We start from the raw sequence: 17,539 nt of genomic DNA, 5'->3' as shown, positions 1-17,539 counted from the left end.
GTAGTTGTTTATTTAACTGGCTTTATTGTTGTGGCTGTGTTTCAGACTCCAGCCCGAAATCTGCTAAGGAGCCAGGAACAAGAGAATTATAGGGTTTCCGTGCCAGGTGTCAAACGACAATTAAGGCACATCCTTTTTAGACCAGGCTAGAAGAAAAAGCGCATTATTCAATATTTAACATATTTACAGAGGAAGAATGTAAGCACTTTGTATATGTGTGTACATGTACGTGTACACTCTGACTGGATTTATTACTGTTCAAACCATTAAATAGCATGTTGCTCAAAATAGATGTGACATTACACTGTTACCAGTGCGTTTTGGTTTTCAGACCAAAGTTGCAAGTCTCTGTTGCATCTTGTTACCAAAAAAGCAAGCAGTTTTTCTTTACTCAACAATTCTGATAATATGAAGCTCACTGAAAAAATGAAGCATACAAAACAACCTTCAGTTTGCATTATGATTTTAATTTTTGCATTGTTTACCCTATGTAAACAATGGCAGCCCAAAGGAACTGGTGAAGACTTTAGGCCCAGATTTTCCAGTGAGGTCTTTGGTGCCCAGATGGTTTACTGATGAGTGTATGCAACATCTCACATGGAGACTGTACCCTTGAGTATTTCTGTTACCTCAGTACCTCAGTAGCATTACCTCAACCTTTAATCCTAAAGAATACAGATAAAAGTGGTATAAAATTGAGTGAAAATGTATAAAGAAACCTTCTGTGGATATTACTGCTTGGTATGTGACATCTGTGCTATGTAACAGGTACATTCTGGCTGAATGATCTGTGTTTTTCCTGGCTGCCAAGATCACAGAATCATAGAATCATAGGGGTTGGAAGGGACCTCAAAAGATCATCTAGTCCAACCCCCCTGCCAGAGCAGGGTCACCTAAAGTACATCACACAGGAAGGCGTCCAGGCGGGTTTTGAATGTCTCCAGTGAAGGAAACTCCACAACCTCTCTGGGCAGCCTGTTCCAGTGCTCCGTCACCCAAGATTAGGAATTCAGACCCATTCTACACAGGGCCTGGGAGACTCTCAGTCTGCTTGCACTGATTTCTGTGGAAAAAGGGCAGTATGCACCTATGGGATGAGGTTTTGTGCATTCTTACTCAGTGTCCCAGAGGAACTCTCTGTCCCTACCAGCTTCACCTGTGTTTCTAAATCCTGGCAGCTCTGTCTCCGTCCCTTTCCTCTTTAGTAAGTTGTAGGCAATACTGCTTCTAATAAGAGGTGAAGAAGGGACTCTAGGAGAAACAAGCAAACAGACAAACAAGATGTCTTGTTGAAATGGGATAACCTAATGGTGCACCTGCCCAACGGCTTTAAATAGTGAGGGTAGGTTGGCATGAACGAAGCAGAAACTGAGGAAGTGAGCCAGGAAGGGAAGATAAAAGAGACATAAACAGGTGAAAACAAAACAGCAAGGAGTCAGAAAATAAGAAAATATAAATCAAATTGATTGCTGGTTGTGCACGTGCAAGTGACACGTGCACGCATTAGAAGCAACTTTCTCTGAAAGTGCAGACAGATCATGACAAAACTCCTACAGCTTGGAGCTGATGCACAGATAATAGTGCACTTATAACTGCTCAAAAATACAAGGAGTCAACTTGCTTATGATCTTATTCACATCAAATGAGTTGCCTCACACCACATGTACTCACAGTGTTCATTGTCATAAATTATTAGGAAATGTCCAGTTCGTTTGAAAGAAAAAGGACTTCTTTCTTCCCCTGTGTTTTCTTGTTACTGACGTCTACACACGCCTATTTTTCCAGTCTTCCTGGATCATATAGCGAGCAAAATGTACCGGGCTACAAAATGTGTATCCTGAAAATGCTGTTTAGTGATTCACTTAGGAAAGAAAAGCAATGTACCAGCAAACCCCAACTCACTCAGCTGTACGATGTGATTTCACAAGACAGCACAGCAGGATATTTCAAATGTCTGTATCTGCAAGGTATAAATGCACACAGGTCTAATAATCATTCCCAGGGATAGTGAAGGAAAAGAAGCCACCTTCCTGGCTGAGCTCAGTGGCAAATTATTTTTTTACTTCACTAGTTATTAAAAACATTTTCCTGGGGAGAAAAGTCAAAATGAAACAGTATTTTTTGAAAGGTTTCTCCCAGAAGCACAACATCAGCGAGGAAATCCATCCTGTATCAAGTTGTTCCATTTCAACAGAAAAAAAAAAAAATTCAAAAAATTTTGCATTTTAATTTTTTTTTTTATTAATTTGGAGAAAACATTAAGTGGATTGGAGCAGTACTTTCCACAGTTAATTTTAAAAATCACTGCAGTTAAGCCCTTTCAACTTGGAAATTTAAGGGTTGTCTTTAAGGGAAAAACAAACCACCACGAATTTGAGACTCTTACGTATTCAGACTTCAAAAGAGCAAAATCTGCCTCTTTCACTGCAACTGTGACACTTTTGCCTCTCTCTAATGAAAAGTGTTATCAGAAAATGCCATGATTCTTTCATCCTTGCACAATTAGAAAGCAGGGAAAAAATTTCCCAGGTGAGTACCTTAACTTAGACCCCTACATCTATATTTAGACACATGAATTTCACGAGCAGCTCAAGCTGTCAAGCCCCTTAGAGGAGCAATCCCTCCATCCCTCCTCCCTACCTGCTCACTGTCACCTTGTCCTTGCCCTCTGCATTGTGATTGAAGAAACATGAATGAAGTCCTGTGTTGAATGTTGAAGTCCCGGCTGCAAAAGAGAAAAAATGCATCCCTCTATCTTGGATCAGTGCCCTGATCCGTCACTTGAGAAGTGCTGGCAGAAAGGCAGGAGCAAGCAGACATGATCTGTTCCACTAAAAAAAAATACGGTCCAACAAGCGGTGAGCAGCTACAGCTCTTTCTGTAGATAAAAAGAGTTTTAGGTAACTATCGCTGTACCAAAGTGTTCATCTTAGCTTGTACTACAGCCTTTTTTGTTGGTCTACAGTGAATGATGACAGGAAACATAAAAATAAAGAAACAGGAAGAAGGAATATTCTTGTAGCTGCCTAAGTCATGTCAGTAAAAGGAGGTCTGAGTTAAAGTAATGGAGAATCTAACCCTGATTAAAGTGTATCCCAAATCACAATCAACACATCTTAAGGAGTGAGTGCCTTTCTGTCTCAACAAGAGAATGAGAATGCTCAATGCTTAGTGCCTACTAAAGCAAGTTTATTTTCTCATCAGCCTGGGTATTTTATTACGTGAAGCCTCTAGACTCTAAATAGGGTCCCCAATATCATGCAGTAATGGTAGAAAGCATGAATGGATATCCCAAAGTGTTATTGTTGCGAGTGGGCAAAGTAATGGTTCAAGAGAAATTCCTAACAGAACTGGCCGACTACCAGCTTCCAACAACTATTTCCAGTTATATTTTCTGGAGTATTGAAGAATTATAAGCCACCTGTTACCCTAAATATTATTACATGTTAATTGTTATATCCCATACTTTGATTTATAAAATGAAAGTGCGTATCCAAGAGATGCTACAGGAATTGGGGTGAAGAGATACCAAGGTATATTTTTAGTTAATCTGTACATGCTGTTGCAGAAGTCGATAATAGGAGAAATACTGTTTTTCTTTTAAATGGATCTGTCTGTTTTGCATGTAATTCACGTGCCCTTCATGTACTAGGAAAGCAGTTGCAAGTAACAAAAGCAAAAGTTGTTCCTGATGACATTTGAACTGCTATTTAATATGTAGGAAATTATGGCTCATTAAAATAGTTTTTACATGTTTTATTTTTGTGTGTATGTGCATGTCTGTATGTTTCCCACAGGCTGGAACAAGAAATACAGAAGTTAGAAAGTGAGGAATCTCAAATATCTGCCAAAGAACAAATAATTTTGGAGAAACTAAAGGAGACTGAGAAATCCTTTGACAACTTGCAAAAGGTATTTAAAAAAAAAAAAAAAGAAGTTAGCTGTTGCCTGGGAGCTCCTGAGAAAAAAAAAAAAAAAAAAAAAGAGAGACTTGGGCATAGGTTGAAACCAGTGTAGTCTCTTAGCAGTCTTTGACAGCAGCACTTGTAATTCATGCACTTAAGAGAAGACTGAGGCCAGTTGCAGAACTCATAGCCCAAACCAGGATGAACAAGACTAGAAAAGACACAGAGGCATCAGACCTATTTTGATTGAGTTATTTGCCTTTCCCCTTTCTGCTCCAGCTTTTTTTGAAGAGGAATTTCAGAAACTATGTTGCTAGCTTATCTGCAGGGAAACAATTTGAGCTTTCAGCCCCACTGGAAGATGTCAGCAGGATGGTGAAAGGCATCCCAGACCTCCCTGCTCCCAGTGGCACCCAGAGGCAGTGGAATTCACAACAGATGCCAATTCTGAACATTGCAGCCTGCAAGAAATGGCAGTTTTCAGTTACACCATGTCCCTCTCCCTCAGCCTCTAGAGGCACCTAAGCCTGAGAAGCTACGTCCCCAATTAATAATTTAAAAATTACAAAGAACTAAAGCAAGCCTAGCATAAAAATCAAGACATCATTCAAAATATACCCAAAATATAAGAGGTTTAACCAAACATCTTATTTTTTCCCTTCACAGAGTTTCTCACACCAGGATGGTGGTAAGTGCCTTTTTATTATTGTAAAACTTTGGGTTTAACAGGATTTGTTACTTTTTGTGACAAAAGTTTACAGAGTGGGGGTTCTTCTCTTCATTGTACATTTCTGATTTATTGCTAGAGCCATTACCTTTTTCTTTGGTATTTCTACAGTTCAAGCGTAAGTGTCACTCTTGTGGTGAAACAGTATTCCTTTGGCAGAATTTCATCTCAGGTGCACACAGGGGGGAAAAAACAGCATGGATGACTTAAAACAGATATCATACAACTTCTGTGTTATTGAACCCTTTCACCACATGATAGCCATGCAATGTAGACTTCTTTTCACCTCTCTGTGGTCACTCTTCTCTATTGTATGTGTTCATGCTCTGTTCATAAGCAGTTAAATACAGTGAGGACTATTCCTAATGCACAGGAATGACTATTAAAATTCGATTACTTCACTGATGCATGATATTGTCTGTGTGATGATTCCTACAGAAAGAAAACCTCACATAGGTGGATGAGGATGTAGTAATTTGTCATTTATTAACCCAGTGTCACACTATGTGATCTGAGTGAGCAAATAATACAGTTGGTTCCCAGGAACCTACAGAGACCCATGTAGTGCCTCTTCAGGACTTTTAGGATGCAGGAACGGGTCAAGACTAGCTCCTCTAGCTGCTGACAATGCCATGCCCAACTGTACTGTGAGTATAGATGAGGAATATGTAGGATAATCATAACATTAAAGCACCGAGACACAATAGGGAATCAATATGTAGTATATAATTTGACTTGGAGGTGTCTTTTTGAGGTGATTAATACTGCTTATTAAGACAGGTTTTCTTTTTAACTCAAAAGATCTAGCACAGAAATTTTAATTTCCGTTAGTAATATAATTCAAGTTCTATGTTAAATCTCACTGTCAAAAAAACCAAACCAAACCAAAACAAAATTAAAAAAAAAAAAAAAAAAAAAAAACACAACCAAAACCTCCTAGATAGGATGTTGCATGGTAAAAAATTACTCATCTTTCCTCCTGAAGATTTGAATTTTGCTACCACAAGGTAAATTAAAATTCAGAATGGTAAATATTTGGTACCTATGCAGAGCTTCACCATTGTTGTTGGTGGGTTTCGAAAAGGTGAATGGTACCTACAGGAATGAGCACCCAAAATGCACTTTTACGACTCCTGCAAGATGTGGTCTGCCTCTTCATGCATATTGTGATATAACGGGAATCAAAGGAAGCCCCAGCTAGCAGATAGGATGTGGTGGTTTTGCCAGAGGTATTTTCCTGTAGCAGAGTAGTGTCTCTTCCTCTTGGCAGCTGGTCCTTGTGGGCTGAGGTGGGCCTGGGCCATCCTTGAAGCAGTACCGTACTCTGCTCTGTGGGGATGACCTAGGCTGCAAGCTGTCCTGTTAGCTTTCCCACTGTGGGCACCATGTGACCATACCTCTTCACTTGATGAAAGCTGAGCAGGTCCTCTGTTTTGTGCTCTCTAGCAGTCTGTGAGCTGAGCAGAGCAGGGAGAAAATATGAGCACAGCTAGCTGTGAGCCATTTGGTACCATAGATATTTCCTTCCTCCAAAAACATGTAGGACTTGCTTCGTTTAAGCAGATCAGCCAACTGTCTGGCACCGTCCATAACACATGCTGCAGAGGAACATGGTAGGAAACGTGATAGAGGAAGGCTGTGTAAAACACAGACACAAACCAACACCAACCTGTTGGGGCAATTTCTTCAGTTGCTGCCACATCCTGAGTGGCAGCTTTGAGTCCATAAATCTCACCTTAGTTTGCTCTGTGCCCATCCCTCCCTTTACTCTAAATGTGATGACAGTACAGAAAGTGATTTATGTCACCATTATGTCCCTGTGCATGTATTTGTGCTATATATACGGCGGTGACAGAGCTCTTGAGTGCAGAAATCAGAACTACAGGGAGTTCAGAGCATAGAGGGGTCCAGGCAAAGGCTGCAAGGGAGAAGGAGTGGTGATGAGCACCAGTGACCAATCAAGTGACTCTGTGTCCTTCCAGCCCTTCCCAGAGAACAACCTTGTTTGGCAATGAGTATTTCTGAGCTTGAAGTCACTGAAGCACAATAAACACAAATTCCACATTTTCCAAGGTACAAACACACTTTGCCTTCATAGCTCACTACATAAGAGGAAGCAGAGCAGAAGTACTGAGGCTGGGAGTAGTGGCCGTCACCTGCAGTCGTGGCTCTTCCAGCTCCTTGGTGGCTTGTCACTGGCAAGCTCTCCATTAAACAAGGCTAGAAATGACATTATGATGGTGCTAGGAATGACATTATTTGTTGCAGCTCAGGTCTGCAGTCAGGCCCAGACATGCTGCAGTGCTGTGCTGCATGCACATCGGGAACAAATGGAGAGAGCTCTTACTCTCTGTGGACGTTAGTTAGTAGCTCAATGTATACATAAAATAAAAGCCACATTAAGATCTGATGTAACTTCCTTAACTGCTGAATTTACCTCAGAGGTAAATGCATTCTCTGCAGTCTTTGGCTGTGTGTGGACTGCATGCTGCTACTTAGTCAACATACAGAAGCTACAGTTACAGTAACTCTACAGTTTGCACAAACCTCTGAATTTGATATGTACTAGCATATATATGGAAAAAATGTGACTCTGGAAACCTGGCCTGGATTGTTTATTTCACAGCACACTGCTTAACAACTTTTCTGGTTTTATCTTCTCTGATCTTTATTGGCTATGCAGTTCAACAGCAAAACAGAGGAGTCAAGTACAGATCTTTGTAGGGCTCTTCCCTCATGTCCTGTAAAAACTCATTAGCAATTGTTTTTCAGTTGTAGAATATTAAGCAACTTTTAAATTTCATCCATATCTATGGCTGCTGTCAAAATCATAGCACCCCTGGCAACCTGAGTAAAAGCTATTGATGATCTCTGGAGGTCCCTTCCAACCCCTACCATTCTGTGACATTGCGATCACCACCCTTTGAGTGCAGCCTGTTGGCCAGTTTCCTGTCCATCTCACAGACTGCTCATCCAATCTGTATCTTGCCTATTTGTCCAGGAGAAGGCTGTGGGAAACAGTGTCAAAAGCTTTGCTGAAGTACAAGGAAACAACATTCACTGCTTTTCCTGTGTCAACAGTTTGTTGTAGAAGGTGGTTAGGTTAGTCTGTCGTCATTTGCACTTGGTAGATCTGTGCTGGCTTTGTAGTAGTTTCTAGGAGGACTCATTCTGTCACTCTCCTAGGAAATAAAGGAAGATTAATGGGCCTCTGGTTTCCTGGATTCTCTTTTGGTCCCTTCTTGTAGATGAGTATGCCATTTTCCCCTTTTCCAGTCACGAGGGCTATCCCTTGGTTTCAATGACTTCCAAATGTTATGGATGGTTTCCTTGCAACTATGTCAGCCACTTCTCTTAACACCCTGGTGTGGGTTCCAACCAGACCCATGGATTTACATGGATTGAGCCCTTGCAAGAGACTACGGACCAGCCCTTCTTCCACTACTGGCAGGTCAACACATTAGTTGTCATAGCTACTTTATCTTGTGCTCTGTTTATGCCATAAGGACAGAGGCAAAGAATCTATTGAGAACATCTGCCTTGCTAGCATTGCTACTGATTAGTTTCCCTGCCCTATTTGGTAATGGGCCTATGTCTTTCCTGGGCTTCTGCTTACTGCTCACAAATCTCAAGAACCCTTCCATGTTATACTTGAAATCTTCTGCCAATTTCAGTTGTAGCTGAGTAAGGTTTTGCTGGCTTTGTCATCCTGACTGGGAAGTCAGTAACAGATACCTAACATAAGATCCCCCATGGTGATGATCCCTCTAATCTTAGTTCAAAAGCATTCATTCAACAGAACTGGCATGGTCTCTAGAGTTCTTCTCTGTACACCAAAATTTCTCGTTCATATAAAGTGTAATTCATCCTCCTTCTTCCTTTCCTATCTTTCTGAAAGTGTTTGTAGCCATCCATAGTGGTCTTCCCCTTATGTGAGTTTTCCTGCCAAGTTTCTGTGATTCCTGTGGCATCTCAGACAGGGCACAGAGCTCTAGTTCCTTCTGCTTGTTGCCCAGGTTACACACATTGGTAGACATGCACTTGAGGTAGCTGAACTTATGGTTCTTGCCTTTGGAAAGTGTTGGGGAGTGTTCGTTACTGCTCTCGTAAGTGTGCTTATCCAGCCTGTTGCTGCGGACACTAGCCCCACATTCACTAGTTTAAAGCATGATTCAGTAGGTCAGAGCCAGGCTGTTCAGCTTTTAGCAAAGCCTCCTGCTTAAACTTCCATTTGTGGTCTTACAGACATGGTGGGAGGGTCGTGATCTCTGTTCCTTCTAATGTAGCCCCACTGAGCCCTGGACAGCTTTGCAGGTGGAACAGCCCTGCCCTGGGAGCCAGTATTTGCAGAAGATCTATCACTAATTTTAGTGATAGTCAGACTTCCTAAAAATAATCCAGCCCTTGGAAAATGAGCTTGTCTGACATTTGGCCACAAGCCTTTGCGTGGGAGCTATTCTGAGCAGTTCTGAAGGTTTAGTTTTGTGTAAGCACCCTTGAAGGATTATCTTGCCCCATATGTTTTTCCAAGAACTCATCTGTCTGATAATATGGAATAGTGCCATAGTCCTAAAAAGCAGTTTGTTTTAAGTAGTACAAAAGCCACAAGACATGTTTTATAGCATCTTTAGATATTAATATCTCACCAAAGGTTGAAATGAAGATACTGAATGCAGTCAGTTCAAATGCCTTAATTTATGTTCTCTTTTACTTCTCCTGAAAATAAAATGCTAATTTACATCTCATCCACTCCTTGTAAAAGTGATCTCTTGTATCCTTTTTAAAGGTGCTAAATGAAACAGATCTTGTTGCCAGTGAGATGTAGTGAAGTGAAATGAGCATGCTCTTCTTGTTTTGGGAGGGACAAGACAGGAACTGGCAGAATCAACAAAGCCCCAACTTCTTCTAGTCAGATACCTTGTTTCTGACATGTCACACCAACATTTGCTTCAAAAGAAGAGAATCTCAACCTCACCACTCCCACTTTGGCATTCCCTTCTCAGGACAATAATGAGACATTGTCAGGAGCCCTGAAACCAGTTTCCAAATATTTTATTCAAAGCAACATCCAGATAAGTTTCTAAACTGAGTCTATAATAACAACACCTAACACTTACCTAGGTATCATCTCCTAACACAGGAGGCAAGAAAACCCCAGCTTACCAAGGCCCACAGACATGTATAGGATCAAAGTGAGAGTTTCACCATTAAGCTGTACAACTCATCCTGCTTACTGCTAGACACCACTGATGCTAGCTGCCAGGGCGGTCAGCTCAGTTCCCTGTACAGGCACTGGGGAAACACAAACACTCGCAAAGCGCTTTGCCTCCTGCAGTGCCCAAGATGAGAGCTATACCCTAACCATGCCTGTTATCTCATGGACTACAAAAGATGTAAGGATTATTAGTTAAGCAGCACAAGTCCACGCTGATTACAGCCATGTGTGGACAGATAGGTCTGTTATCCAAGTTGCTGGATTAGTGTGTACTGAAACTACTGTTCCAGCAGTACACTCCACTGGGTGAATAATTCCTAAATTTCTGCCATTTCCAGAACAGAAACTCCATTCTTATTCCAGCCCAGAAGCATAGTTCCCGCTTTTTCCTTCTGAGAAATTATTTCAGTTTTCAGTAATGACCTACTCATTTGCTGGTCGTATTTCCCAGAGTAACAACACCAAGCATTGTACCAATTTCTCATCAGAGGGAAGAAACTCTGCAAAAGAAAGCAGCTGTTGCTGGCCATTGTTCAGTCAGCTGTGTCCTAAACAATTATTTCTCCTAGGCTTTACTGCTAAAAATAAAAAATTCTGAAGAAACAGCATGCATTGAAAATACAAAAGCCCATTTGCCAAGACTGTCATTTGTCCACTGAAGTATGGAACAAAATAATATTTCCCCGGCCGAGGATTTTTTTTTTTTCTTTTCAGATTCATCTGTTACAAACTAAACTTACATACTAACTTCCTGGCTTTTTGGAATTAATTTGTGCTGTGCCTCTGTGCCATCCTCCTCTGATGCAGGAAGTGGGATGTGAGATCTCCTTACCTGGATCACCTGTAGTGCTCCATGGAGGGATGGGTTGTCTTCTTGGGAACTGTGATTACTATCTTGCTACACCCAGCAGCATGGGTGGCCACTGCATCCTGTTAAGGTGGTAAAGCCATTTCACTTATATCAGGCCTAATTTTCCTGCCAAAGTAGCAGATTTTGGGATTAGAGGTGGCACATCATGTCTTTGCTGGGGATGCCACCAGGTATAGGCTTTTTTTCTACAATGGGTGCTACCTTGTAGGGAACGTGATGAAAGTATCTCCCTCCCTAGATGCAGTCAAGCCATCTACAACAGGACTTTTCATTTTCTCTCTCATCAGTTCCCTTTTATGGTCAGTGCTGGTCTTCCTATCTCACCTTCTTAGAGACATCAAGGAAGGCACATTCTGCCTCCTGCCCTGACACATGGTCCAAGCTGTCACAAGGCCCTGACAATTTCAATTATACATTGTACCAGCCAAGTACCCTGATGAAAAAGAATTATTTGAGTCACACCAGATAAGACCTTATGACTGAACAGAAATTTAGTTGTTTCCATACAAAGCTGAAAACATTTCCAGATGATAGGAAAGAATGCAATTTTAAAATTTTTAGTCTTATTTTTGATTTGTTGCCTGAAATGCAAGTCAGTTACTTGTGCATCTCTCCTCTGAGCTCAGCTTTCGGCTTAGCCACTGAATCCTAACAGAACAATATATGCTATCTAGTGATATTTAATACAGCCACAAAGCATCTCCAGGTAAATATTTGTGAATTTCTTTAAAGCCTCTTCTAAAGAACATATTTCACTTAGGCTAAGCAACCATAAACTCAAATGTAAATCAAGTCAGTCATTTAAGATAGCTCTCTACTAGTTCAGGGTTTGCTAATGGATGATGGGAGTGAAGAGCTGGCAGGAGCTTTATATCTATTGAAGGTCACAGTGGGCACCCTATTGATATCTATACATGATTTCATTATTAGCTGAATTTCAGTTTTAAGAACAAAAAGCCAAATGCTGGTTCAATAATATCAGAAACAACCAGTGCAAGAGTGGTCTTTCATCCTATTCAGTCAACACTACTGTTTTCAGGCTTTTATATCTCTGTTTGAAATGTGATGAATTCTGGGGATCATGTTAGGTTTGCTCCTTACCTTCCTTCTCCTCCTCCCCCCCCCATTTTAAAGGTCACAGACTTGATAAATCCAGAACCTCCTGACAAATAATTTTATGTGTCAACAGACATAAGGTTTGAGTCATCTGGACCTATTCCCTCCTGCCTCAGCTAGCCTATTGAACACCAATCACACGACAGTGACTTTGCACTTTGCTTTGATCCAATTATCTAGTACAAAGCTCCAGTGACTATTGTCAGGGCTGACAACACTCTGCTGTCTAAGCAATGAAGCCACTGGGGCTCGTAGCATGAATCTAACTGTTTCGTGTTCTCTGACACCAGATGCAGTAAATTACATTTACTCCCAGATCCCTGAACTCCCAACCCTCTATTCACGAACAGCAGAGCCAGTTCCTGGGTGGGACGGAGCAAGCAGAGTAGCTGGTAAGTCTCAAGGAACAAAGTACTACAATTCTAGTCCAGTAGCCATGAACTCTTTTTGTTATATTGCCTTAACAGGTCTGGTGTCCCAATGTCATTTAAATGCCAGGAAGTGCCGCTTGTTTTGTATTTTGTAAATAAGTCAAGGCTGTTGGAGCAGCAATGAGTACTCTCAAAACAATGTAGCTGAATTACATGCAAGTAGCATAGGAAATAGTGGAGTTTTTTTCCCCTGGAAACATTCAGTTCTTTCCATCTCTGCTGGTACAGATACATGTTATCTAGGCCAAGGTTTTGTCTCTTCCAGTGTGCCCATGCAACTCCCATTAGGACCACTGAGACAGACACAGAACTCCATACATGCTTCAGACATTTGTGTCATTTTATACTTCTTTGTATGCCATTCTTGTTGGGGAGAAAAGGTAGGGAGAATTACAGTATATTTTGTGCTTGGAATCATACAGAGAATTTTCTAACACTTATTTTCCAGATTGAGTATGTGTCTTAAATGTAACAGTGTGATTGTTAAAAGCTTCTTTTCTAAGCAGTGTATTCCCTGTCTCAGGACCAAATTGCTTGTGGCTACTTGAAAGGTGTCTCAAGGAGTGGGAATGAAAGGTGGCTTACTTGAAGAATGGGTGAATGTGCATAGCAAAGCAATGTCTTCAGCTAAGGCACTGTACACAGCTACAGGATATGTCATTTTGTTCATAAGTCCTATTGCAAGCCATTCCAAAAGCTTCTCTTTCACCAGTGTTTACCTTGATCTGTCTTAAAAGCAAGCTTTTCCCTGTGTGTTTTGTGCCATTTTGTCCACACCAAGAAAACAATAATTTATTTCATTCTTCAGATGACCCAGAAGCCATGTTCATATAGTCCGTGATAAGAGCATCATATGTGTGCAATAGCTTAAAGAAAAGCCATCAGCCTGTTTGTTCACAGGCAGACTGTAAGCATTCATCTTAAAACAATCTCAAAGTCTGTTAAGATTTTTGTTTTAAAGAACAGCCTCTGAATCCACATAACAGACAGAAGTCAGATCCTTTGTCTGCACAGTGGGACGTTATTGTCGTGAAGCACTGCATCATATTACACTGTAATTAAAGCTTGTGCCGAAAACTTGTGCTTGTGAATGCCAGCTGTCATCTTCAAGTACTGCTTTCAGTTTCAACTCTATTGTCAGATAGCTTTGTATTGTATTAATAGAGCACATTTTGCAGTAAGTAAGCTCTGGTTAGATCAAGACATTTTAGAAATCAACATTAGTTCATTTTTCAGGTACTTTGACAAGCTGGGCTGCTAAGTTTTCCTGCAGAAAACAAACATTATGAATACAGGTAGATAAGCCAGGTTCTGTTATTCACCTCTCCCATGGTAATGCGTTTCACTAGTGAACAGCTTTCTAAGAACCTCACATACGTTTATTTACTTGCACAAGGAGGTTTAATGTGATCCTGGGGGCAGGTTGTAAACCACATTATACCAGTATCAAAAAAAAAAACAAACTGCTGAAATCAAGGTAGAAGAAATTAAAAGAAAGTGTTGACAGTGCCAAATGCTTAAGTAAATTATTCAAATGTAAAATACACAAGGACCACACTTGTTACCTTTCTGGGTCAGATCAGCCAGTAAGATGTCCAAGCAGTGCTAGAACTTGCTGCCCAAAGTCTTCCTAATAAGTAAGATACTGTAACTTATCAGTACTCCATACCACAGATAAAAAGATGTATGTTTCAGCTCTTCTTAAATATAGCCAGGTCCATGTTATTTAACTATTGGATTTTCCCTATCTGCTTTTGAATTCTGGCCCACTCTACAACTCTTTTAATGCACAGAACTGAATGAAATTCATTCATCAAAACAGGGAGCATCTGGCCGATTGCATCCTCTTCTGCTCTAAAAATATGTGCAATAACATGGCACTCAGAACTATTTCATAGGAAAATCAGCAGCCTTTACTGAAAAGTCATGCCCCAGATAACACTACTATTTTTCAAAGAAAAGGAGAACTACAGGAGCTCCAGGGGAGCTCAGGATACTGCTTCTCACCAAGAGGGTAGCCAGTGGCCCATCAGTGGGCTGGTGGTGCCATCTCTGCAGGGCTGTTCTGTTCAGGACAAATCAGGAACATATGCCTATCAGAGGTGATTTTCTGGCTGTGCTGTTGCTCCCTGTTCAGCTTTAGTTTGGTTCAGCTGGCTACCACTCAAAAAAACTGCCAGTGTATCAGTTTCAGCAGCCTCACCATAGGCTAGCCAACCTTTATTCTTACCTCTGTAATGTTGGAAGCTATTGAACAATGTTTACCTGAGCAGTCCTGGCAAGGTCAAATGATGTTGAGAGCCCACTCATCTAAGGCCTGGGGGCCAAGCCAACAAAAAAAATTCCTCTTACTTTCTTTCTGCCCCTCAACGCCACCCAAGAAAGGGCGCATATGCCAGAGTGTTAGCTGTGACACCTGCATCTTTTTGTTTCGTTACCTTTATAGGTTGGATTAAAAGCTTCATGTACTTGCATGAGACTTGAAGGGCACTTGCCCACCAGCTCCTGGGCTAGGATGGTCCCAAGCATGTGATCCATGCCAGCCACGCTCTGAGATGTACTGTGGTGCAGTCTGTCACAGCTCCTCACAGCAACCTGCTTCAGGGCTTAATTGCTAGTTGCCCAGGGGCAACTTTTTTTTCAGCCCAAATCTCCTCTTTCAGTCTGTGCCTGCTGCCCCTCAGTTTCCTGCCACACACCTTGGAGGTGAGCCCAGCTCTCGCCCCTGCAGCCTCCTCTTGGCCGCGTGGGCAGCTGTGGGATGGCCAGCCATGAAAACTCTAGCATGGGGAGGGAGATCAGAAAGCTGATAGACCTGCTTCATTGTGGGCATCTCATACTCAGGGTCATTACAGCTAGGAATGCAACTAGTCCATAGACCTCCCAAACCACTGATAAATCTACTCTGAGTGAATAATAAGAGTAAGGGAATGTATTAAAGAAAGAGTTACTTTTTATATTCATGATTTTTTAAATACAAGCATACCAAGCAAAGTTGTTTCTTGGGGCAAGGATATTCTGTACTCACTTGAAAATAAATCAGGGAAAAAATCCAACACATCTGTCTGTGGTGGCCCCAGGTAAGACAAATCACATTTATACCATTGAGGTTCATTGGTGGAAATGGTCACCTTAAGTTTCACAAACACTTGTCACTGCCAGTGGTAACGTGTTATTAAGTGTCTGTGGATGTCTGTCCAGGAGCCAAAATGTCTTCATCTGCATACAAGGAGTGATTCAACAGATGACCACTTCTGGAAAATCTGTGAGACCTTTGCACATTTTTTCTTTGAAAAGCTGTCTAGTGAGATGCCATCATATCTCAAAATGGATGTTAGAGCAATGTAGGCTGCCTGTCTATTCCTACTGTGTGGTCTCTGCAATTTTCATCTTGTTACTGCGTCTTTCTTAACTGCTAGAAAAGTTTCTGTGCTATTCTAAAACAGCATCCCTCACACGCATGTTTTTACCTGTTGTTTCATGACACTTTGAAAATCAGTTCATTATTACTTTTTTCTTCGAGTTTGGCAATGGTCTTTAGGGCTTATGTCAAATAAAAGAGGGAGCACCTCTTGGCCGTTTTGTACATTCTCTTAACCTGCAAACAGAGGTCACTGTGATGCCTTGGTGTGGAACCTAAGAGATCTGACCTGCCACGCATCTGCGGGAGAATTTATCCCATTCCTGTGTGACTGTGTTTTCTCACCTGTAGAACAGGGGTAAACAATGTTTCTTCACCACTCTAAAATGTTTTTTGAGTGCTACGGATGGAAGAGTTAAGCAAGAACAAGCATTGATAATAAAATAGTCCAGGTGTTACTTGCAGCAAACAAAACTTGCTATCAGCTAACTGGCAGTTTGATGGCAGAAAAGGCAAAGAGAGTAGAGAGGTTCCTGGAAAGGAGTTTCTTTCTGAATTTTGACACAAGTTCGGAATGGAAAGTTTGAGGGCAACCTGCATGCTGTCACTTCCCTTTGTCTAAATTACACCTAACCCAAGTGCTCTTGGTGCTCCTAATTGATCAGAGACAGCTCCACACAGCACAAGCTGGAAGACTAGGTCCTGTTTGCCACAGGCATGCCTGGCCTCCAGCTGCACAAAAAGCTGCAGTGTAAAAACTGTCTCTGTCCACAGCATTGTGTCCCACCTCTAACGTAGAATGCTTGGCCCTTTAGAAGCAGGAGATAGGAAAAGGGTCACGATAGTTTTCTTTGTCTGTTTGGCAATTAACCATTCACTGGCTTTTTTTGTTGTAACATGCACTTCCTCTCTTGTTTTCATTCAAGCTTTGTGCACCATGGAAATTAATGTGGAGAAAGACAAACAGACAGGAGAGACCAAGATTGTCTCTGCTTCACCTATTGGCCCAGATGAGGCCCATCAAAGAGGATTCAAAGTCTATGATGATGGTACCAAGGTAGTCTATGAGGTTCACTCTGGTGGCACACTGGTAGAAAATGGAGTACATAAATTAAGCTCAAAGGACGTAGATGAGCTTGTGCAAAAAGCTGGACAATCAAGTGTAAAAGGAGGGTATGAAACAGTGACTGTGTCAGACAGAAATGCGGTAGCCGATGGAAACCTTAGCCATATGAAGGAGCAAATGCTCTTCAAGGAGGCAAAGCTGGAAATGGTACACAAACCCAGCAAAGGGCATGCTGCGAATCCTCAGCCCCAAGACAAACCCTGTGGTGCTGAAGCCCCAGAGGCCAGTGCAGATCAGCCGGTGACAATGATATTTATGGGCTACCAGAACATTGATGATGAAGAGGAGACGAAGAAAGTGCTGGGCTATGATGAGACCATCAAGGCAGAGCTGGTCCTGATCGATGAAGATGACGAGAAGTCATTGCGGGAGAAGACAGTGACGGACGTCTCCACCATGGACGGGAACGCCGCTGAGCTGGTCTCTGGCAGGCCCCTGTCAGACACGACAGAGCCCTCCTCTCCTGAGGGGAAGGAAGAGAGCCTGCCCTTGGAAGCTGCCCCAGGTACACAAAAGAAAAAGCGCTGTCAATGCTGTATTGTCATGTGAACACCTCCTCCTTCCCTGCTCCGAGCAGCTCCTGCTCCGTCACTTACCTAGACCTCACTGTACTTCTAACTGCAATACTGTGAACTGGAAGTGAATGCCTCCATTGCCTTGCAGTTGGGTTGCTTTGCTTTCTAGTTCTTCAGGAAGAGGAACGCATGGTTATTTTCCCATCAGATATACTATTTGGGGTTTGGGGAGGGGTTTCGGGGGGGTTGGGTTTTTTTGTTGTTGTTGTTGG

The 17,539-nt window shown here is 41.8% G+C and overlaps 1 protein-coding gene across 1 annotated transcript in view; it reads left to right on the top strand.

Annotated features, from left to right (window-relative positions):
• PALM2 (paralemmin 2) overlaps positions 1 to 17,301 on the top strand; it is a gene marked incomplete at its 5' end in the record, with an annotated part of 75,066 nt that extends 57,765 nt beyond the window's left edge. The window contains 4 exons of the mRNA XM_008941228.1: positions 3,798 to 3,912; positions 4,572 to 4,593; positions 12,125 to 12,226; positions 16,553 to 17,301. Coding sequence (XP_008939476.1) covers positions 3,798 to 3,912; positions 4,572 to 4,593; positions 12,125 to 12,226; positions 16,553 to 17,301 — 988 coding nt within the window. The remainder of the gene's footprint in view (positions 1 to 3,797; positions 3,913 to 4,571; positions 4,594 to 12,124; positions 12,227 to 16,552) is intronic.
• Between the last annotated feature and the right edge of the window lie 238 nt (positions 17,302 to 17,539).

Source organism: Merops nubicus, unplaced genomic scaffold (assembly GCF_000691845.1).
Source record: "Merops nubicus isolate BGI_N331 unplaced genomic scaffold, ASM69184v1 scaffold6385, whole genome shotgun sequence".
Lineage (NCBI taxonomy): Eukaryota > Metazoa > Chordata > Aves > Coraciiformes > Meropidae > Merops > Merops nubicus.
This window is presented reverse-complemented; position numbering and strand designations above follow the sequence as displayed.